This window comes from Tetrao urogallus (assembly GCF_951394365.1).
Source record: "Tetrao urogallus genome assembly, chromosome: 5".
In the NCBI taxonomy this organism is placed as follows: Eukaryota; Metazoa; Chordata; class Aves; order Galliformes; family Phasianidae; genus Tetrao; species Tetrao urogallus.
The window spans coordinates 43,968,777-43,993,018 of NC_136818.1; the positions used below are offsets into that span (position 1 = coordinate 43,968,777).

A 24,242-nucleotide genomic window follows, 5' to 3' on the forward strand; every position below is an offset into this window, starting at 1 on the left:
TTGTTTTAATAAAAATTAAAAATAACTGAAGTTTTGTTGTTTATATTCAGCAAATATATTATGTATTTTATGTGCAGCCCAGGCAAGCCAAAAAATTTGGACAACTACGCTTTAGATTCTGTTATTTGTGTTACAGAAGGCTTTGACCAGCCCTTCTACAGATATAGCACCTATATAGACAAAGGTCTCAGGGTACTTAAGACTCAATACAGGAGTCAGGAAAGTGAGTTATTTCCAACTTCAGTTAAGTAAGTGACCATATGACACAACTAAGCTCACAAAAGGTAAATGAGGATTTCTATCTCCTTTTCCATAACATTAATCAGCAACAAACAAGGGAATAAAGGGCCAGCAGCACCAGCATCACAAAAGGAACCCTCTGAGAGGGAAGTAGGAGGAATAAGCCTAAACCCGGTAGTTGTCTAACTTTCACATTTCCCTTGGTAGCAGTTGACTATGAAGGAACCACATTTTTATTTAACTTCTTAAACTATCCTTGATTTTCCAATTCCTTGCCTCAGAGGCTGCTGTCCTTCTGAACTTCTTCACTTTCCTAAGCAAGCAGTGGAAAGCCATCCAGAAGATCCCAGATCCCAAGTTGTAGTGTTTTTGTTTTGCTTTTCTCTTGACCGCTTAATTTCCACTCCAGGATGATTCAAGGTAAAGAACTGTGGGGAGCTATAAGCCTCCTGGCTATTCCACTGGCACCAACTATGCATTCCTGTGTTCCAAGACACTACCAAAGTCACACAACTTCTCAAACCTCTCTGCTTTAAAGGATACATTTACACTGCCCTTTGAGCAGATGTGTGTTTGTACTACTGCAGTGAGTAATGGCTCCAACCAGAAAAGGATTCCACAATGCCAAATGCAGCACACATGCACAATAAGAAACAGCTCCTGCACCCAAAACCAGACAATTTAAAACAAGAAGTAATGAGGGGGGTGAAACTAAGAGTACAGGATAAGAAGATGAAAAACCTATTACATGAACAGGTGCTTTCATTAACTGTTTCTACTTGCCTCCTGTTTTGTTTTTTTTTTTTTTTTCCACAGAGCTTAGGTACCTACAACCAATGCATCATAAAGAGTGAAACCATGAATCAAGATTTGAAGGGCTTTTTCAGTCCAGAAGAGGGCAGGAACATAGCATAAAGCTATCCTAATCCAGGCAAGTTCAGCTGTTCCAATGCATTTTCAAGCAAGCTATTACAAGTGATAGAGTGACTCTCTAGAGGAGTGTTACAGGAGGCAGGGATTTAAATGCTCTTCTGAATTTTACAACAGGTGAAGGTACTTATCTACTCTGACCTGGCCCTGCTTTTTATGACCAGCTTGTTCCATTCTCTGATGTCTAAAAAGGATGAGAAAGAGAGAATGAATGAGGGAGTGTCTCTCTTCCTATTTACGCCTTCAGCAAAAGCAATGTTTAATTTATTGCATACCCACTACACACACCCTTCCACAGCTTGTATTACTCAGAACCCGCACCAGAAGGGCACGACATTTCCCCCAGACTGCAATATGCCCATTCATTTTCCAATAGCAGTGCCACTGTTAGGATGACTACTGCATACCAGGAAATTGCTGGGGAAAAAAAAAAAAAAAGGCATGCCAAAAGAAAGGGAGATACATGTGCCAAGAACTAGGCAGTGATCTGAAAGGATAACTTCAGGCAAATAGACTCATATGTACTTAACCTGTATGCCAACATGCAATATAGTACAGCTCTGCTGTTCATCCCATCTGATTGTAGAAGGGTGGGAATTGGAAGCTTTCTGCTGCCAGAATGTCAGCCACAAGCCAAAAGGTACATTTGGTTGCTTGTCAGTGCAGCAGATGTGCAATGGGCATCCTTTTCCTTCTCTGACCTCCTCAAGGACAGCAAAATCAGCTCCAGGGAAGGCAATAACAGAGATCAGCAAAGATGGGAGGGGGTTGTAGTTTTTGTTTGTTCTTTAAGAAGTTCTGCTTTTTGGCACTATTGTCATATCATGTTATTCTACCAGAAATTTGTCAAAAAATTTCACTCCCTTAATATTTATCATTCATGTAAGAAAATCCAGGGAACTGAAGATATTCATATCAAACACAGACAGTAATTAATAGCAATGAGGAGGACTTGTACTGAAAGCATTCAGAGAAGAGCTGACCAGCATATGGAAACACTGAACACATCAGAATGAGACATCACAATATTGTGAACCTAGATGAAATTTCTCAAATTGCTCTTACAAATACCCTGCTTGCTCAATGCATGTTCTTTACACTCAGTGGTTAAGACTAAGTACTTCAGTAGCTGGAAAGGCTGTTCCACACAGCCATGAAGTGTGGAGAAAAAGCACTGTGACCATGCATAACTGAAAGAGAAGGCAGGAAAGAATGAGTCTCATTACCCACCAGCCTCTTCACATCTTGACTAGAATTAGTGCTGCAGAGAAATCAGACACCAACAGGCAAAGAAGGAAGTTGTACTTAACAGTTCTTCTCTCAAATGAGATTCCCCTTTGAAGACAGGACAAAAAAGTGCCTTTTCTGCTTTATACAACATTAAAATATCTTACCAATCCTAGCATACCATAAAACAGTAAGAAGAGGGAGTTAATTGCAGCATCTATTAGATACCACATGAACCTGAGAAGGCAGAGATGTGAGCCGCCGCTCAATGTGTTATATTTGAATAGATAAAAAGGATCTTAACTCCATGTTCTAAATAGTTTTTGCAGCTTCAGAAGGAAGGGGGTGAGGGGAAGGTGAGGGAGAGAGAGGTAAGCCCTACAATCAACAGATCATACATAGTCATAGGTCCTTATCTGATTAAGTGAACATTTTGATTTTATAAACATCTAGGAGAAACTGAACTGTGCTGATGCTGTGCACTGACTTAAGATGTGATGAAATTCCTTTATAATGGAGGAAAATATCCCAGGGAAACATTTCTTGCTACTGTCTTCCTACTATTAGTACTCATATTGTTTGATTCTGGTTTGTGCTGGGAATATATGTAGCATTTCACTCAGGGAAATTACTGTCCTTTAGAACAGACTCCCGGAGAATGATTTTGTTACTTCATGGATTCAAGGCTCTAAAAAAAAAATAAAAATCTCAGTTACACTTCAGAGAACAAAAGCAAAGGCTGACTGACTGTAATTCTACTGAACGCTAGAAAGGAAAAGGAGCAGCTTTGCTTGAGTTTGATGTACTTTAGAGAACAAAAGTAGAAAATAAATGTATGGCATTAGGCTGCAACATCAGGAAGCAGTATGTTTTGCCAAGGGTTCAGGAACATCCAACACATGTAAGGTCAGGTGTGTTTTAAGTGTACTGATGCCTAACAGGAGCTCTCAGCATCGTCCACATGGAACCAAATTTCCTAAGGCTTCAACAAAACTCCAGGAACTCCTAGATTCTCACACACCATCAGATTCCACACAGTGACAAAGAGAGCAGTCCTCCAACGCTTGCACACATTGCAGCCTTATAGCATTCTCCTTAAAGCTCTCTACATGCATGTCCTCAGAAGAAAACAAACCTTCTGTCTAAGTGTCTAAGTTGCTTTTGTTTTCTCTTATTGTATTGCACCCGCACATTAAGAACAGACCAATTTCCACTCTAGTGTGTTAAAAAATAGGTCTGATGTAACTGACTAGAGACAGGTTTTCAAGCACAGTGCATATTTGGGTCTGCAAGTTTATTTTAGCACCAGAAGAACAACTACTTCTAAGGATATGCCAATAGAGAAACCCATGAAAAACGTACAGAACTGGGAAGGAGCAGTCATATTTCCTATGATTATGGGACATACACACTCAGTCCATTATGCCACTTGCCCTTTTTAACTCCAAGCTGAATGCACAATAAGCACCAAGTCCACACTTCACAGCTTATTTTGAGCATACAACATGTCTGAGGGTACATAAACATCAAGCAGCTAAACAGTTCATGAATGACACTGCAGCTAGGCTGGAAGAGTTACTAAACCCCATTTGGTCAGAGGAACTGCCTCTGCCTTGGAACCAAACAGCTTTGATTTTCCAAAAGGCATTTCATCAGGAAGGTATACAGCATGCAGTAATTACCTATGCTCTCAAAAGCAGTGAGACAGATGACCAGCTGCATACCTACCCTCCTCCTGGCCTAGCTCCCAAACACTCTAGCATTTTCCACTGTTGCCTACATGAATTAGAAGACAAAAGCAAATCGCATCAAGGTTCCTGCCAGTTGGGTAGTGCTTCGGGTTTTAAGGACTGCAGACTAGGATTCAGTTACAACAGTCACTGTTTACAACATGCTACAAATACCCTGTTAGGAAACATAACAGTTCTCTGCCTATAAAGCTGCTCTACGCTGTGAACTATTTTAGTAGGGCTTTGCCAGGGTACAGCACTGTCACGTATTTTGCATGTCCCTGAAATCCAAAGGTTCACATCACCAAGTCTGATCAACCTCTTGCATATACTACTGTCTCGCTCCAATTTATAGGAGGGAGAGGAGGTTCTTTTATTATCTATATACCCGGCGTGAGATTAAGAAGCAACGGTTCAAATGTTGGTCCAACCAGTTTATTACAAATCTTAATCAGGGAAATGGGGAAGGGGAGAACGGACACTATTATGAATTAGGGTAATGGGGGAAGGGAAGGAGGGCGATAGAAAAGATAGAAAAGGAGAAGCAAGGGGTCTTTATAGGCAGCAAGAGGGAGATAGTCACCACCATGGATCCAGCGAGGTTCGTAGTTCAGTCTTTGATCTTCAGTAGCAGTGGGTCGTCAGGCATTGTTGCTCTATTGACGAGGAAGGACGGCGAAGAACAACGACAAGACGACCATGGTGATGATGGCCCTTTTTCAATGCTTCAAAGTGGTTGAGTCAGCTATCTTTGGAGTGACAGCTCAAATCCAAAGTGGTCGAGTCAGCTCTCCTTTGAGTGACAGCTCAAACCCAAGGTGGTTGAGTCAGTTCTCCTTGCAGTGGCAGCTTCAGGCTCTGGGATCTCAGCAGGAACCTCCTTTGTTCTTATCTTTCTGGCCTTGCCAGCAGATAAGAGGAAGCAGGGAGGCACCAACTTGCATCTTGCCTTCGCAAGATACAATGGTATCATCCCCCAGCCTTCCATACTTAGCTGGAGCGGTTTGGCCACAGGCCAGATCTTCCGCCAGTGAACACTCCTGAGCACTCTCTTCCACTCTTCTACAGAGCAAGCAGCTCTGGGGGAAGGGGCTTGCAAATGTTCCCAAAGCGATATCGATTGTCACACAGTTAGCACCTGTCAGTTGCCTCCTTGACAAGTCACTCAGAGTCTTATCACAAGGAAAACCTCAGGAAGCAAGCTTTGAGCCAAAAAAAAAAAAACCAAAGAAGGATTCTCACAACTACCTGGATGAAAAGTTACTGCTAAGCAATTTAATTTCTTGCTTTCTGAATTAAAGCAGCTATTTGTTTTTCTTTTGTTTTAACCAGAATAGCGTGTTCAATTCTCTGCACTATCTTCTTTATATAGAAAACAGGGTATGTGAAAATCCAGAGGCAGAAAGGGCAGCTTCTCCTTGGCAATATGATGGGACCAAAGCTTTAGCTTCTCCAAGTGGCCTGCTACCTCTGAAGCCTCATTCAGAAACACACTTGCCTCTTTCTGAGGAAGGAATACTCAATAACAAGCAGTTGCTGACTCAATAGCCCATTACAGCTTCTCTCATTTTTATAAGAGACTGTACTGTTTCAAGCATTCCCTTGCTTAGGAGAGCCTTTGCTGACATTGTGAAGATACAGTCTAATTATTTCAGATAAAGGAGATAAAGAGAACAAAAGCAAAGCTCCCTGGAAAGAACTAGTATGACTGCATTTCCCCTCTGTGGCAAACAGCAGCAACTTCAAAAGCAAAATGGCACTATTGAAGGCAAGGTGCAGCTGGAAAACTGAAGTAAATCTCTCCCAGAAATTTCTTCAAAGAGCTTGGCAAATTCAGGAAAAGATTCCTTACTGATTGTGCAATGCAACCCAAAAGAGCCAACAGTTGTCCAGGGATATTTATGGTTCTTCATACAGAGGCTATTATCCCTTGGAATGGACTACAGAAGAATCATTTTGCTACTTCAGGGGTCCAAAGCTCTAAAAAATCTGTGTTACACTTAAGAGAGTAAAATTGAAGTATGCAGAAGTGATCAAAGGAGAACAGGCTGGTTTTATAGCCTGCAGGGAAAACAACTGATCATATATTCTTCCTATGACAAACAACTGAGAAAGTAATTGAGAGCCTAGCAGAAACCAATGTTGTTACCTCAGCATTATTGATTTTAGGCAGACATCTTAATCTAACACATGACAAAACTTTGGTCATTGCAGTAAGATATAGCTTTCAAGGAAAAAGGATATTTATAAAGGAAGTTTATAGTTCAGTGAGAGATTCTTATGAAGTCAAGCCCAGGCCATACATGAATGAAAAGAAAGACTTCCAAAATGGATACTAAGTTCGACTAAAAAGTGAAAATGTAATATATTAGTGTATTATAATACACTATTACATAGCAGTATATAATGCAGAAGGATCTTCTGATCTTCAAAGCACTAAACTACATAACTTCAAAATGCAGTACTGAGAAAGCCTTGTTCTTAACAAAGGGATGACTGTCACTGAACAAGCTTAAAGTTCAGTTGGGATCCTGTTAAAAAAAAAAAATAATTACTAGATTTAACAAAAGCATTCCAATTGCTTATATATATATATATGCTTATATATATATATGCTTATCTTATATATATATATATATGGGATTTTTTTAAAACTAAAATTTCTAACAAAATCAGGCCAGAACAGAATAAAAAAATAGTCCTTTGCTAACACTGAGAGTCAAATAAACAGAACAGTAAAGAAAATTTAAAGAACATCAACAGTAAAGAGCACAAATGTATAAATCACAACAAGAACACCCCTAATCCTGCACCTCTCCTGTTGTCACGCTGTTGCTTTTGTGCACTGGAGACTTTAGGGGTAGTGCCCTCAAGGGAAGGAAAAAAAAAAAACACCAGGCCTCTAAAACAGCCTTTATCTTTAGCATCCATTCACATACATTGCTTTAAAAAAAAACACAATCAGCTGGCCTGTAACAACAATTTGTTTAGATACCAAATATATATATATATTGTAGTAGAGCCTGGTTGATGAGGTGTTATGGCTATGGTTGATTTGTTCAGTGCACATTACATTTTATCACATGCAGCAGGGTGATAAGGAGCAAAAATTCTCACATTTTGTTTATGCACTATACAGCTTAAGTCTTACATGTCACAGCATCTTGAGACTTACGGCACATTTTATGAGTAAAGCAGTACAGCTAAAGTCATACCTATTTCAGTTACATGGGGATCATTTGCAGGAGAAAATTAACAAATTTTATTCCTCAGTATCAAGCGTCCATTGCACCACTGTCCTCACAACCATTTCAAGGGTGAGGCTAGGCCATGACCAAGAAGAATATCATTCAGAACAGCCTGGCACCTATTTTGAGAAATTCAAAGAGCCTCTGAATGACATCCCTCAATGATAAACTCTCTTTGTCAGGAGAACTGCTTGTATCATTGGATCTGTCAAGCTGAGCCACCAAAGAAGCTATTTTACTGGGTCTCCCCCCAGTCCTTGATACTTGTGGGATATTTTCATAGAAGCCATTAACTTACTTTGCACTGGGAATTACACCACTTGGCAGGAGCTATCTCTCCTCACGATACCTGCATGTCCAAAGCTGAACCTACTCTTGTAATGAGATGGCAAAAAGTAGTCATATATATTCAAAATGTTGGCCTGTGAGCCGGCAAGACCTGAAAATATTTACCAATATGTCAAAATGCTTCTAGCTGAAAACCGTTTCTAAACCATTCGCTGTTTGCAAGTTTAATGGCGTAAGGCTTATGGGCTCATGAATCACCAGCTTTCACAGCAGCAGCATTTGAAATGTTGATACCTTAGCCTTGAAATAGATGTGAAGGTACCACAGCCTTTACATGCTGTTATCGAAAGACATACTTTAAAAGCTTCCACAGAAGACTGAGTGCAATAGAAGTAGCTCAGCAAGATGAAAATAACCAAACCAACTTAGTTAAAGTCATTGTTCATGTCTGTGTTCCATTCTAGTGATTACCCTCCAGTTGGACAATGAATCATATTAAACGGAGATTTGATACTTACAGTTTGTCTGATAAAAAATCCAGATGACTTGAGAAGCAATGATGAGTATTTGGGAAACCATTAGTCTTATTTCAAATTACTGAATTCAACTATTGGAAGAAAATTTTGGAGAGCAATTCCATTTATCACAGATTTTTAAAAAACAGCTTTGTACTATTCTTACTATTTTAAGATTTTCGGTTGAGAAGACATATGAACAGCCATAGCAAAAAATTGCTACTACAAAAAGATACATGTAGTTTGAGTATCTCTAAGGTCAAGGGGGTTTTGCCAGTAAATGGCAAATGCTGCATTACAGAACTGTAAAATGAAATGCCTAGCGTATCAGAGAATTAGCGAGGATGGAACAGACCAATACAAAAGCAAATCCAACTGGAAGAAAAAAGAAATCTCAACTGTAAATAAAAATAATAATAATTCCATATATCATTCTCTAAAATATGCCACCACAAATTGATTCACCTGGGTTTTCCAAGGGAATACTCTCTGTGGAGTGTAAAATTATAACATATGTATGTGCTTATCTACAACACCTCAGACAGATAAAAGAACACAAAAAATAGAGGAAGTAAAGTTAACCTCCAGTATTAACCAAAGAGATTAAGAATACCCACTAAACAATAGTAACAATAAATACATAGAACATTTACCGATTTGTTTCTCTGTGGAGAGTGTAAAAGGCATGTGAAGTCACAGCTCCACATTTTTTTCTGATAACTGCCCCATCTATATTCATCTACTGTGTTGATGCTGACAACTTGCAGATCTCCATCTTCCTTTCTACCTCCTTACAATCAGATTAAAATCCTAATCTACTTCCCTCACTTCTCTGAGGATGTCTGAAATCAACTCAGCCTCAGCTCTCCGATATTTCTCCTACATCAATACAGATGAAAGTGACATTTTGCCTATCACTTAACTCATAATACTTCATTTTCAACTCTGATTTCCCTCTAGACCTTCACATTCAAACCATACAAAAATAATCAGAAAGATTTTGACACACTTCCAAGATGATTTATTTATGTGCACCTTCGCAACTAAAAACTTATGTCCAAGTTCTCATCATCCTGATTACTGCAAATTCTTTCCACAGATTTAATCCCATTCAAGTCCCATCCATCCAAAATGCCATCTTCAAAGAGCGCTTTCAGCAGTAATTTTATGTTGAGGCTTGTACTCCCACACTCATATTTGAGGTAAACTCCTCCTAACCAGCTTCAAACTTCATTCTGCTTCCTTAACTCTCCTTACAGCTTCTTTGCTCTGATTTCTCTTGAGAAACATGCCAAGCAATCTGACCAATACACCCTTAGCTCCATGCTCTCCCTTCCTGTTACCATTATCCTTACTTTCCTATTCTAAACTACTGGGGAGCAAAGACCACTGCCTTCACTTTTTTCTCTGTACAGAAGCTCTGAACACATTTCTACTTTACTCACTAAACTAAATATATCTTATGTGAGCGCTGCTGTGTCAGAAAACTGTGTGACTGCTATCCTCATCATGAATGCAGGGGAAAACAGGTAATCCAGGTTTGAGGCAAGCACTATTTAAATTATGCTTGAAGCCACACCAGCAGACACAACACAACAATAATAGCCCTACTATATTATTTTTAACACTTGTAACTATCAGAAACACTATTCCAACACAATAGAATAGTGATACACAAGATGTAATGACAAGGGAACCAGTACAATAGAAAAGCATTACAAAGGAAAAGTGCTCACCATCTGCCTCTGAAGAGCTAGGCTCACAAGGGAAACTCCACAGAGGAGGGATCACCAACCAAAGAACCTTCCAGAGTGGCAATCAGCCCTTAAATAAAGTCAAAGAGAGGTGCAGTCAGGCTCTACACCTGCTGGTCACACAGCTGAATTGCCTTCACCTGTGCTCCCAGGGCTGATTGGGTCCTTTCCCCAGGTGCTCAATCAGTGGTTCAGGCCATGACTCAACAGTTACCATACAATGTCATAGGCAGTATAACTTCAACATGCGTACCGGGATTATTTATGCTGAGTTCTGCTGTTCAAGAGGTCTATGCACACTTCCCTCAGATCGTTTGTGGCATACAGTGATTTTTCCGCCCCAGAGCAAATATCATTCTTAGAAGAGTCATCTGTACCCACCCTCATCTAGTAGAATCATATTAGCAGCCATGATGGTTTAGGACTTGCATTGCCAAAAGGTCTGGTAAAACCAAATCAATAGCAAATGTGGTTTAGCGCACATGTTGCAGGTAGTCTGTCAGTCACTGTGTGCGATCCCATGGTCAGCCACCCTCAGATTTTACTTCTCTACAGTTCATCAAGAAGACAATTAAGATGATTATATTTTGGTCTTCAACAACACCATGGAGCAGACCACAGAACAACACCCATGTATCAGAAGGCACAAAGCCGAGCTCCAGTAGCTGATACACGGGAGTGTGAAGAGGGAAAGAAACACACACACAAATAAATATATAAAAATAAAGACAGTGGATATTCCTTTCGGAATAACTTATTAAACTCATTTCAATTCATTTAGCATTTCACACTCCCACCTCATTATGCTCAGTACTACTGGTCTTTCTGAAAAATGAGGTGGCGCAATAGCACAAAATGAAAGGCAGAAATCCAGAAGTGAGATTACATCCTTATAAGTAGGCTAATATTTCCCTAGTCCTACTTATACCAGCAGTATATACAGCAGATGATAGTAAAGTGGATGGTGTACCACATTCCCACGTACAAAACAAACAAACAAACAGAAAAAAAAACAGTCCTAGAAGGATAGTATCAAGTATCAAGTTGAAAAACAAGCTAGTGCAGACATCAATCACCCAGTGACCAAGAAGCTGTGGGACAGGTTATCAGTATGAATAAAATGAGGATTTGCACATCCTGAGGTCAACTGCTGACTAGCCAGTCTGAATCCTATCTATCCTACTCCTTACATTTCACAGAAATGATCATGTTCTGGCTCCAGTGTCAAAGTCTCACTCTTTCAGGATGCAGTTGAAGGTAGGAGGCACTTCAAGGCACAGTGAATGTGCTGGTCAAGTAGAACACTAGAAACAATCTCAATTCCAAATCCCAAACTTCTCCCAGTTCTGGTCACTTGGTAGGAATTCAAGAATGTTATCAGGGCATGCAAGGATGCAATGAGGAAGGCTAAGGTCCATTCTAATTAAATCTGGTGAGGGAGGTCAAAGGCAACAAGAAAGGATTCTTTAAGTATGTAAGTAACAAAAGGGAGACTAGAGAAAATGCGGGCCTGCTGCTGAATGAGGGAGATGCCCTGGTAACAGAGAATGTGGAAAAAACAGAGTTACTTAATTCCTTCTTTGCTTCAGCCTTACTGCTAAGACTGCTCGTCAGGAATCCCAGACTCAGGAGGTAAGAGAGTGTCGGAGAAAAGGAAGACTTCTTCTTCTTAGAGAAAGATGAGGCTAGAGATTATCTAGGCAAACTCAACATGCAAAAATCCATGGTTCTCAGTAGGATGCACTCATGAATGCTGAAGTAGCTGGCAGAAGTAACAGCCACACCATTCCACATAATCTGTGAAAGGTCATGCAGAACAAGAGAGGTACCTAAAGATTAGAGGATGGGCAATGTCACTCCAGGACGCTAAAACAATAAGAAGGAGGACCCGAAAACTACAGGCCAGTCAGCCTCACCTTCATCCCTGGGAAGGTGATGGAACAACTTATTCTGGACATCATTTCCGGGCAAGCAGAAGAAGGTTATTGGGAATAGTCAACACAGATTCACCAAGGGGAAATCACACTTGGTCATCCTGGTAGCCTTCTATGATGATCTCCAGAGGTCCCTTCCAACCCCTACAATTCTGTGATCCCAAAGTTGTGTGAAATTTGTGCAACTGAACTGACCTTATAGATAATACGGAACAGTGGAGCTTATATTCCAAACCACTTCACACACACCTTTATCTCTAGGTAGCCTCCACCTCCCCAGCTCAAGAAGTCTTTCAGTGCTCAAGTAGCCACAACACACTGCAAGCATGTGTCTGAATTAGTGTGATAGCCAAAGTTTATTGTCCAGTACTATATAACAGAACAATGTAAAATGAAAACTGTGATGACTCAAAGAAAAGCAGCCAGCTCATTTTGATTTAGTTGGAGAACTTGGATTCTTTTGCCACACTGAGACCAAAAAAATAACTGTTTTATCTTGCTTTGGATATCTGTACATCAATTTCCTTATCTAAAAGAAACAATATATAGTCCAATATATATCTCAAGATATTAAAAGCCTTGCCACTGCTACACAGGTAAACTATTACTATGTAAGAAGTTGAGGCAAAAAAAAAAAAAATTCAGACTTGTTTAAGTATGCTAGCAATTCTGTTCACTAGTTCTCTGAGTGATTTCAGAAACCTTGAAGATCCTGGAGTGGTACAAGCGAGGCACCTCGTTCAGTTGTCAGTCTGGAGGCCAATACGGCTCGCAGTTCTCAGAAAGAGCACAAAGAGCAGAAGCTAAAAAAATAAAATAAAATAAAATAAAATAAAATAAAATAAAATAAAATAAAATAAAATAAAATAAAATAAAATAAAATAAAATAAAATAAAATAAAATAAAATAAAATAAAAGCGGAGAATCCCACAGCTGATCTCTCCCTCCTCCTGTTGCAGTTATAGAGAATAATCACTAGATGGAGCTACAGAGTCACAAATCTGATTTATGGCCGCTACTAGAGTTTGTTGCCTCGCACAGCTCTATTTGGCCTAAACGGACGGATCCCGGCGGTTCCTATTCACTCATCTTCTGAGGGATGGGGATGAAATGCTTTCATTTACAAAAGCAAAATGTACACAGAGGAATTGATGAGAAACTGAAGGGGAAAAAAAAAAAAAAAAAGAAACCAACAACATTCACAGCCTTCAAAATCAAATAAATTTTAAAAGCAAACTGAGAGATATTTTATCTGCCAAGATAGACCAGATTTCTTGCTTTGTTCTGCAAGTCAGAAAGCACAGCAGACTCCTCAGCGCCTGACATGATTAGCTGAGCTGCTGCAAGAGAAATACACTAGCTCTGAGCCCTAGTCCTTATAAATAAGGTCTAACACAGGAAAAAAATGCACTGATGGGCAAATCTGTGTCCCATAAAAATAAGTACAGCTTCTGCCTTGGGTGAAATACTTAATCCTGCACTAAAGACGACTTACAAGAGAATCTCTTTATGCTAACTGCACTGACACTGGACAGCTTTGCTAGCTTAAGGACACAGCTGAAAAGTTACCATCCTAACCTAATGCTGCATAGTTCATCGGGCTTTATACAGGATATGTGCCAAAAGGGAAGCGTTACCTGCTTTCATCTTACATCTCTCTAAGCCAACATGCAGTCCACTCAATGCCTGCAGTCCCGGTCTGCATGCAGGATTGATAATTTCATTTCCCCAGAGAAAGATGGGTCTCTGCATCTTGCAAGGGCTTTGCCTGTCATTGCCAATACTTCACAAAATGACAACCAAACCCCAGGGTTTGGTCCCTGCAAGTGGGACCGCACCGTCCTTTCAGCACTTATCCATGCATTTTGTGATGAGGGAGACCTCTAACCAACTAGAAGGGTCTGACATGAGAGCAGAGGACCTGTTCCCCATCCTTGGCTTGATTCCTTGCACCCAGAAACCCACAGCTTTTGGGCACAGTCTGATGCACTTTGTGACAAGGAGCCTGCTGGCACCTCACTATGGGTGCTGAGGAAAGAGAAGGCACACCTCCAGGACTGGTGGAGGGAGGACATTTCTGCCAGGAGCTCCTCCGCTGCAGTGCTGCCAGCCTACACGCCACCAGGACACGCTTTGATACGAAGAAGCAGCAGTGAGATGCGATGCTCCCAGAAAGCAGGTCGCAGCCCTTTCTCCACAGATACTCCAGCAGACACACGTTTCCCTCGAGGGAAGACACAGCATCCCTCAACTTCCCGCTCTCGCGCCGCACGTGGCACGAATGCGATACAGGAAGCACGGAGGAGGCGGGCCCGGGCCGCCCCGCATCAAGCGGCAGACAGCTCCGCCCCACCTCGCTCCGCCGTGCCGCACCGACCCGCTCGCCGCCGCTTTTCCGCGCCCCGAGATGCCGTTCTTCAGCGTGCCCAAGGAGGTGGCCGTCGGCACGGCCATGCTCGGGGTCGCCTTCGCGACGGGGCTGCTGGCAGGTAAGCGGCGCGCTCTCTCTTCCTGCTGGGCCGCAGCAACAAGCGGAGCCGGAGCCCGAGCCGCGCCCTGCAGCCCGGCTGGAGAGATCGGAGCCGAAGTCCTCTCCAAAGCGGCCCGCTGCCTGCCCCGCGACCCCGGCCGGGCAGGAGCACCGTGCGCTGCGCTGCGGGCGGCAGATGCTCCCGTCCTCGGGGGGGTCGCGGAGCTGAGCGGTCGCGTCCCGCGTGACACAGACCGCGACGGGCGGCGGAAGCCGTGGAGCGAAAGCGCTCCTTGGCGGCGTTCCGCCAGCAGGAGGCGGGAGGGCTGAAGTTGGGTTCGATAGAAGCGCGGAGCCTGGGGAGAGGCATCAGCTGACAGCCCCAGAGCCCGACGGCTGTCATCTGCAGAACGAGGGCCCCAGGCTAAGGAAACGGCGCTGACGCTGCCGTGCGAAGGCCATCCGATGTGTCATGCCCCGGTCACGTTTCTCTCCCTGCGCTTGCCCCAGGTCTTGCAACACTTGTCCCTTTGTAGCCCCATGAAATTACGTGTCCTGTAAGGTCAGGCTGCCCGGGGGCCTTCACCTCCAGCTGCTGAACGTCTAACCATCTCATGCCCAATCCTTTTCCATTCAGTCTTTGCAGCCTTGAGCTGTACAGTTCAGAGGTGTATACATATATATCTATATGTGTATATATACATATATGAAGTCCACTGAGCTGCCCAGCTGCATTGCATCTCTATTATTCACAGCAGTTTTCAGAGCAAAGCACTCTAACTTCGGTGCTTTTTTTCTTTAAGCAGCCTATAGCAGACAATTGCAAAACATCATTATTGGAGCTCCAAGTTATGTTATTTTTTTATTATTATTATTTTATTTTATTGTAGGTAAACGATATCCATCCCTATTGTTTGGGACATCCAAACCACACAGGAGTATTATTGGGAAAAGCAGCCCTCTGTGGCAATATATACTGGATCATTCCTTGAGGGAGCATCCAATTCTCAAGAAGCTGCGCCTGGTCGGTATTTTGTCTCCCAGCATAGTTTTTTCATTTGATAGTATTGCTTTACATTTTCAACATGCTGTCTTATCCATGTGTTTGGACCTCGCTTGCCTTTACCACGTGACTTCTAGAAGTTAATTTTAGTTGACATATAAGGAAACTCTCTCTGAGAGAGGTGGTTGCCCCCAGCCTGCTCCACAGCTCAGAACAAGTGCCTCCTGCTTCACAGCTTGGTCTGACCAAATCAGATGTAATGTTCCCATACAAAAGCAATTAAATGTTATATACTGGGGCTGGTTGGTTCAAATGGGACCCAAGAGAAGAAAGGAAATTGTAGGAAAGGAAATTGAAATTCCACTGAACTGCTATGGCATAGCTGCTTCTCCTGCTGTCCCTTCCACAATGCCTGGGTCCCTCCTACCCTGACTCCTCCAGCTCTGTGCTGTGCAGCCAGAGCTACACAGACCAACCTTCAGAAACAGGCTTGGACCTGATAGTTTAAAAGTGGAAGAACCAACCAACCAAAAAGAACAAAACCAACACAAAATCCACATCCTACATGTCTTGGAGGTTTAAGAGCAGCAAAGCTTGTTATTAAGAAAATAAATAAAAAATACCCACTTGTGTATATGTGTAGAAATAAAGGACATTTACAGTCAATACTCCACTAAGGTTCTTCATCATTTACATTTCTGAGTTTGCTACAGCGATGGGGTAACTTTGGGGCACATCTCTGCTTTGAATAACCAGTCAGTGTGTACGACCTCCCACCATCCACCTTAGTTATTGTTAAATTCAAAACAATTTCTATCTCATAAATGGAGCACAATACCATCTAAAATGAGAAAAATAAGAGTATATATTTTCTCTAGTTTGGATGTGTTGGGTTTTTTTGTTTGTTTCCCCTTCCCACCCCCCCTTTTAGGATATTGGTTTGGGTTCTTTTTGTTTGTTTGTTTGATGTATTAATTTTTTTCCCCTTTTTAGCTCACTGCAGAATATCCCTGGGGCAGAATGATGGTGTCCTGTGACCAGGCTCAGCTGATGGCAAATTTAATCAAACTCATTAAAGCCAAGAAAGTTATTGAAGTAGGTAAGAGTGTCACTTTGTCTTCTCTGTAGTAAAATCTCCTGGCTGTGCTTGTCCAAATCCAAACATGTTTACATAAGATAACGTTATCAAATACAATTAAGGTACTGCATCTTTGTGTCAGCTTTAAGGCGGACAAGCTACAGTGTGAAAAGCAGCATTTGATTTGCACATACTTGCCACTTGCATTTGGTATTTTTGTCATCAGCACGTGTGTCTCAACAACTCAGAGGCAACCTGAAATATTAGGCTAACGGGTCACTTGGGTCTGCAGTGTTGGCCAGCAATTTGCTGCAGAAGTCCAACATCCAATTCATTTCCCTTAACACGCCCATGTTAGAAGGATCTCCCAAAGCTGCTGAGCAGCCAGGTACAGGTCCCACCACCTCTACCCTTGTCATCTCTTATGAAGCCCTCATATTTTGTTCCTGGGTCGATGCAGTCCCTTTGGCTCAGGATTGAGCTCCACTTTTAAATAAGTGGGTGATCCTCAGATATAGGACTAATTTTGCCTAGCATGTCCAGGAAACCTTTAAGGGGAAGAAATAAAGAGGCACAACACAATTCTTTGCTACGAGATGGATTAAAATAATCTTCCTAACTCCCATAATGTTAAAATTGAGTGGAAAGCCTTTTGAGTCCAGTAGCAAATTGCCATCCTTGATTCTAATGTTGTTGTGTTTTCTTTGTTTTTTAATGCTTATTATTCCTGAAAGGAGCTTTCTATTTCACTATTTATCAGTTTTGCAGAACATTATAATTGTTTATGGCTTTTGTGATTTTCCTAGGAGTTCTCACAGGATATAATGCCTTGAGTATGGCACTTGCCCTGCCAGATAATGGCAGAGTTATTGCTTGTGACATAAATGAAGATTATGCCAAAATTGGAAAGCCACTGTGGAAAGAAGTAAGTAGCACCTTAACTATTACATGTTTGCGACATTTCTTTTGCATGACCAGGAATTTTGGTATCTTAGACTTGTACATTCACACACAAGCATTCGTATTGTTATGACAAGGGTTGCTACAGCTTATTTTGAGAGTACAAATAATCTCTTTCTTTCTAGAAATCCTAGAAATAATAGGAAAAGATATCTGAACACCAATCACTCCCTCATTGCAAGATACGAAGAGGTTATTTCTTGAAAACTTTCGTAATCTCTGTGTTCTTTTTCACCCTAGGCAGGAGTAGATCATAAAATTGACCTACGGATTAAGCCAGCTACTCAAACACTTGGTAAGTAACCTGAAATATGCTTTCTTTCCTTCCTTAAAAACCAAAGACAAATACAATGCTGATGAAATCCAAGGAATACAGTATTGGATCTGATAACTTTGCTAATAGTGAAATAGATATTCTTACCTGAAGAATTCCTTAAAAAATTAAAAAAGAAAAAAACAACCAACAAACAACCACAAAACAAAACACAACTTTACAAGTTTACAGTTTTGGTATGTGTTAGCAGAGAGGTGAAAATGCTTATCCTGTGTAGCAAGCTACGCTGGTCACTCAGTTGTCCTGTCCATTGCCTTGTTTAATCTATGAAGTATTATTATCAGCTGCTTCTGGAAAAGCTGATTAAAACGGATTAATTAGACAAAGCCCAATTTTTCTTATCCAGTGTCCATTCTAAGTAAGTGTAACTCTGTTGTAGAGAGAAAGAGTCTTCTGAAAGAGCTGCAGTGTGAGAAATAAGAAAATACAGAAGCCAAGATAAAACTTAAGGTGTAGTAGTTGGTTTGGGTTCAAAGAAGTTGAGACTTAGGATGCAGTAAAACTATGCGGGGCCATTAGAATAGCAGTGGCTTTTTTCAGTCAATAAAAGAAGATGTAGAGCAAAGGGAATAATAAATATACTGAAATGCAATAAAATTGTTAGGAATGCAGGAGGTATTAGCAGAATATAGAAGGATTCTATCAGGGTTGTTTGATGATCCATAGACCCATCCATCACCTTGTATTACTTCCAAATTCATCCTTCTTTTCTAAAGAGGAAAATACTAGCAATCTGCCAGGATGCACAGTCCTTGAAGTCTGATGGACAGCTTTGTCTAGGCAATGCTTCAGAAAAAAAATTTCTTATGACAGAGGATGAGGGTGGGAGAGCAGAAAGGCAGCGAATCTTAGGAAGACAGCATCAGCCCCTTTGAAACAGCAGTTTTGAATTTTCAAGAAGACAATTTATAAGAACTTAAATCTAAGTTCCACTTGCCCTGGCCCAGAGAGGAATTACTTATAGCTGTCTTTTACTGTGCTGATGATTTTTGGCAGGGTTTGTTCATGACCTGCATCGTGGCACTTGGTCATCAATTAGAAATTATCATACAGGACCTGCTCCTAAATGAGAGAAAAACACTAATCCAATCCAGAACACAGTTCTTTATCAGCTCGAAACAGAACTAGAGGTGTGGAACACATCCAGTTTCAGACTGCTTTGCTTACTTCTGCTGCACCATTCAGCAGCCCCAGCTGTATCCTGTGGGTTTTCATAACTACTCCTTGAACTTCTTCCACATTGGCAGCACTCAGTGACCCGGTGTTTTACGATATACATCTTAGCCAGATTGGTTTCTATGTGGTAAGCATTACTGGTAATTAGCTGTGGAGGAATAGGCTGCCTGGTCAAAGCACCAAACATATTATTTAATGAGAACATCGACAGATATGGATTACTTCCTCCCTTTACGCAGCATTAACCAAGGCATAACGACTCACTTTGTTGCCCATCTAGATGAGCTGTTGGCTGGTGGAGAAGCAGAAACCTTTGACTTTGCTTTCATTGACGCGGATAAAGAAACCTACAATGAGTACTATGAAAAATGTTTGCGCCTCATAAGAAAAGGGGGAATAATAGCTATTGATAATGTAAGTACTGTGCTTGTAGTGGTAGAAGCATAGGGAGTTAATGCTTTCCCCTCTGGGAAGGGAAAATAAAGTCACAGTGGGACTCTAATAACTTGATTTCTCACCTGCATCTCTATTGAGAGTTGCAACATCTTTGTTCCATATAATACAAAGGAGGCTTTAAAAATCAAAAACTGTCAAAGTAAGCTTTATGCAACACTGTATTTAGAACTTCTTGCGTACAAAAGTAAGAAGTAGTTGTTAAATTTATGTCAGTACTTAAACAGCCTGAGATGAAAGGTTTATTCGTTACAGCTAATGCTCTGTATTAGTTTGTTTTGTCTTGTAGTGTTTTCTACTATTTACACAAGAAGTAAGGTATTATTTGTAATCAGTAACTACTTATAAGTTATAAATTAAGGACTTTTACTAGTAACAAAGAATGATGGTAAACTTCAGAGACCTTCAGGTTTACGGTGTCAGCCGGATAGGGGCTTTTAGAAATACATTTGTCATACTTTTTGTTTGTTCTGGCTTCTGATCTGCAGTAGAAGTATGGTTACCCAATTCTGCAGACTCCCAGTCCCACTTTATTATGACAACTCTGTGATGGAAACCATTAGCAATCTGAAATAAGATATCAATTCCTAGAAAACACACATAATCTTTTCTAGAACTTCCACTCTAGTCCAGGGAACTTACTGGAACAAATGAGGTGCATGACATTGCTTTTTTCAATAGGTTCTTCGGTGTGGAATGGTGCTAAAACCAAGAAAGGATGACTTGGCAACACAGAGCATCCACCAGCTCAATGAGAAGCTTGTCAGAGATGCACGAGTCAATATCAGCATGATCCCAATGGGGGATGGAGTGACATTAGTGTTCAAGTTGTAAATGGAGGTGTCCCAGCACATGGGAAACAGCAAGCATCAGATCACCAGCAGAAATGTAGCCAGAATGCTGTCAAAAATGATTATTTAACCCACACCTCCACAGCATAGCGCAGCTTGGGAAAGTAGACTTCAGAATCATCAAGACTCTAAGGCCAGCTAAGTTAAGGAGAATGATTTGCTTGGCAATATAGTGTGGCTTCTTATTTTAATTATAATAAAGGAAGCGTATTAGAAAATTACCTTTTTAAAACAGTGATTGAAAAAAAAATAAATGAATTTGTGTAGAATGACTGACTTCCAACTACGTCAGTACAACAAAGAGATTTTCTGTCCTGAAAGAGGGTACTGAGTCTGAGACAAAAGGAGGGTAAGGACACAGGGAATTAAAACATGGAAGTATTAAGTAATTGAGGCAAGACCATGGAGAAAACCAAAATCACCCTCTGAAACAAATGTTAACCACTAGAATATTCTTCCCTTATGTTTTCACTGATTAGAAGGGACATTAATTGCACCTTCTACTGATGAGGGGTAAGTCCTGAATTTGGACAGGAAGAAGGGGTTTAAGTAGCAGCTAGATAAAGCACTAGTTAAGCTGAGAGAAAGTAAAAACTGCTGATACAACTCAGCACAAATTTGCATTAATTAAGAGCAAAAAGGTCACACTTTTTAATAACTAAGAAGGACAAAGCAAAAAATCTTGTATGTTACTAGGAGATCAGAGAAAAAAAAAATCCATTTTCTGGTTGCCTTATTGCTATTCATTTTGTTGGGTTATTTCTGTGGAAGTCATAGCAAGATGGATAAAGAAGTGGCTAAGCTACGTTTTAGTGACACAGTTTTGAGGACTGGAGAGGAGGGCAAACACTAGAGAGTGAACTTGGAACTCACATACCATTAGTCTCTAAAAGCAGCGTCAAACTGATTATTTTTGAGCTATTTATTACTTCTCTACATACTAAGAATCCATGCAGGTAAGAGTGTTCATCATACTGTTTCTGTGGGTTCCCATCTGTTGGGAACATCTGTCTCAAACTAAAAGAGTGAATCTGTCAGTTTCACTGGGACTTCACACATCCTGCATGTTTCTAACAGAACTGGGCCAATAAAATCCCCCTTTTTTTTCCCCAGTTACTGTCACTGGCTTAAACACCTTGATTTTTTAATGACAGTGTAAATAAACAGAAGGTCAAGGGGTCATTGTCCATGAAAGCTCTAGAGGACACTATTTAATTGAAAAAGTCCAAATGAGAATTTATTTTGGTGACTCATTTTTGTGTGATAAGACTAAGTAAAAATTACCTTCTGGAGAAGACTACATTTTCTTGTTATTAAGATATTTGCTAGGTGCTACGAAGCACCAACAACCGTGGATTCCTTCAAGATAAATGGGTAATTGAACTCTTTTTTTTTTTTTTTTTTTTTTTTTTTTTTTTTTTTTTTTTTTTTAAGGCAAAAAAAATGGCACATGTAGCTGACATTCACAGCACTTGGAGACTGAGTTTTCTGCACCGCCGGACAGCAGGCAATGGTAGTTGAACTCAGGAACCTTGCTTTTAATAGCAGAATAACGAGTCCTATTGTCAAAAGGAAAAGAAGCAGAGTTTAATGTTAAAAAAGTTATAACAGGGAAAAAAAAAATTGTGCTAGGATTCTTGAAACAGAAATTAAAAATTGCTGGTAATTATTGAAGGATACTGTGTTCCTACTGCTGCAGTGGGAAAGTTGTGAGGAAAGGAAGTGGTGCCTGCTGTGTCAGAGCGAGGAGATCTCTGTTCTATTTCCGTCTCTTCCAGTTAAAACCCTGATTCAGCACAGCACGTCAGGATGTACTTAAGTACTTTACTGAAATGAGGGCTAGCTGCTGTGATGTAAAATCCGTGGGAGAAGGCCAGGACAAGGTGTGTACGGCCCTTCCATGAGGTTTTAAATAGGGCATAAAGCTTGCACAATTTATTTCTCAGGGTATAGTTTTACCCTTAGAGCTGCCAATCTCTTTGTGCCTCAGTGTTCTTATCTATATGAAAGAAATAACACCTTACTGAAGTCTTAATGATGTAATAGCTTTCAGATGGAGAGGCTAAAGAAATATACAAGGTCATCATGTTTTCATGCAAAGCTTCTGGCTGTGTTCCACATTACAATCTTACTTAAGTGGATAACGAAAAAGGTAAGGGTTACAAACAATACTTACACACTTGAACTGGCTACATGCTCTTCATGTTTTGGTCCCAAAGGGCTGTGTACCTTCCTGACTGGGCTTCCAAACCAAGCTAACAGCTGCCAAACATTGCTCTGCAATGGCACAAAGTCCACTTTCTTTGAAGTTCTGTAAGACTGAAGGCTCTGCCCTAGCAAATAGGATGGAAACAAACAAACCCACTCATACCTTACCCTCAGCAGCGTCCAAGACTATATTTAATTCCTGCTAGAGATCATAGCATTGTTTGTAACACCTCCATCAGGTGACTGAAACCAAACTGGCTGTACCCATCTGGTGAGCTCACCACATAAGGCAGGCAGTGGGAAAGAAAAGTGGTACCTGGTTTTACAGGGAAAGCATAGATAATAGATGAGAGATTAAATAGATAAAGGTCCCTGAAGGACTTAGATCATCTGAGCTCTTTCAAAAGCAGGTTTTAATAGATTATCTCTGCTGAAAGGCAGAAGGATTCTGTTCTTCAGAACACCAACATTAAGTGTTTCAGGGATGTGCAGGCAAGTTTCACTGACAATCTACTGACAATCTGAAAAGGCAGATACACCTAATAATGTATTTGTCATATAAGAACATTAAACAGACAATTCTATTTTACTCAGTATGAAGGCAAACTGAAATGAACTAGAGCTTACAAAGTTCAGTGAGTGAAGCAGCTCATCACTGTTTCATCACTTTTGGACGCTGCTTCGTGGAAGTCAGACTACACCACACATACAACTACACAATAAAAGTGAGCACAAACCATTTAAAGATACTGATTTCTTGTATAGGAGAACAGGTTTTGTTACTGATAGATTATTCTAAGCAGGAGGATGAGACAGAAAGTGAAGTGTGATTTCAAATCTTATGGAATTATTCTTTGCATCTACTGTAGTGTGGATCTGCTGCAAAGGTAGCTACAAGCTGGTAAGAATACATGCCCTGATCTAAAAGTTATGGCCTTTCCTAAACTTGCAAAAGTCAGTGGATGACTATCACAGACTGTAGTTAATAGCAAAATCCAGGTTATCTTCTCAGTGAAGCAGATCTAAAGAGTCAGAAAGTTTTTGAGAAGAAATGGTCAAATAACAGTTCAGCAAAACTCAAAAACAGTTTTTGACTTAATGAACTCCTCCTACTCCTTCAATGGTGGGAACTGGCAAAGTCCCCATCACCTCGGCTAGCATAAGACTGATTTTGTTCAGATGGCACTGTTAAATGCCAGTCTGAATCTGCATGCAGCAGGGCTACCACATCGCCTCTGCTATGGACTCAGCTCCATTTCAAATATGCAGAGTGTACTGCAAGCATTTAATCAGACCTGTCTCCATCCTGATCATGTAATTACCATTAGAAAGAATAGCAATGTGTCCCTAAACTATAGATTGATGAGCCATCTGTAAGCTGAAACAAAGAGCAGAAGGAAGCTTAATTGAATCAAATATTTAGAATACATTACACTTTATCTTGTAGTTACTCAGAAGCTGGCCTTCTCTTCAAGCTCCTGCCCTGCGTGTCTGGAATTCATCACTACTAACTGCATTTAATCCTTCAACCTTACTGTAAAGTGACTGCTGATAATGTATAATTATGGTTTAATTCAAGTGGTGAATCAGCTTTGGGGAATGGGGAACACAGCATGAGTCTTTGTCTCTCTCTAATGGCGAGATCATGTATGGAAGCTTACAGGTCTGAACCTGATTCCCAGCATCACACCTGTTGCTCACACAGTATAGGCTCACCATTTTCCAAACTAAAGACTTGCAAAGCGGAATTAGAATCTTTTAGTAACTGCAACTCCAATAAGCAGCCAACATTCACTCAGCATAAAGCAGCGCATGGCAACACTGCTGGCCTCTTCCACAATAT

General features: G+C 40.8%; 1 protein-coding gene across 1 annotated transcript; it reads left to right on the forward strand.

Annotated features, from left to right (window-relative positions):
- Positions 1–14,028: 14,028 nt before the first annotated feature.
- COMTD1 (catechol-O-methyltransferase domain containing 1) lies at positions 14,029–20,324 on the forward strand (the record flags this gene model as incomplete). The annotated part of the gene is given in 8 exon segments (XM_079535215.1): positions 14,029–14,155; positions 14,158–14,355; positions 15,227–15,360; positions 16,333–16,438; positions 17,224–17,342; positions 17,618–17,672; positions 19,168–19,301; positions 20,022–20,324. Coding segments are annotated over 8 exon segments (1,026 nt in total). The 3' UTR covers positions 20,175–20,324.
- Positions 20,325–24,242: the final 3,918 nt, after the last annotated feature.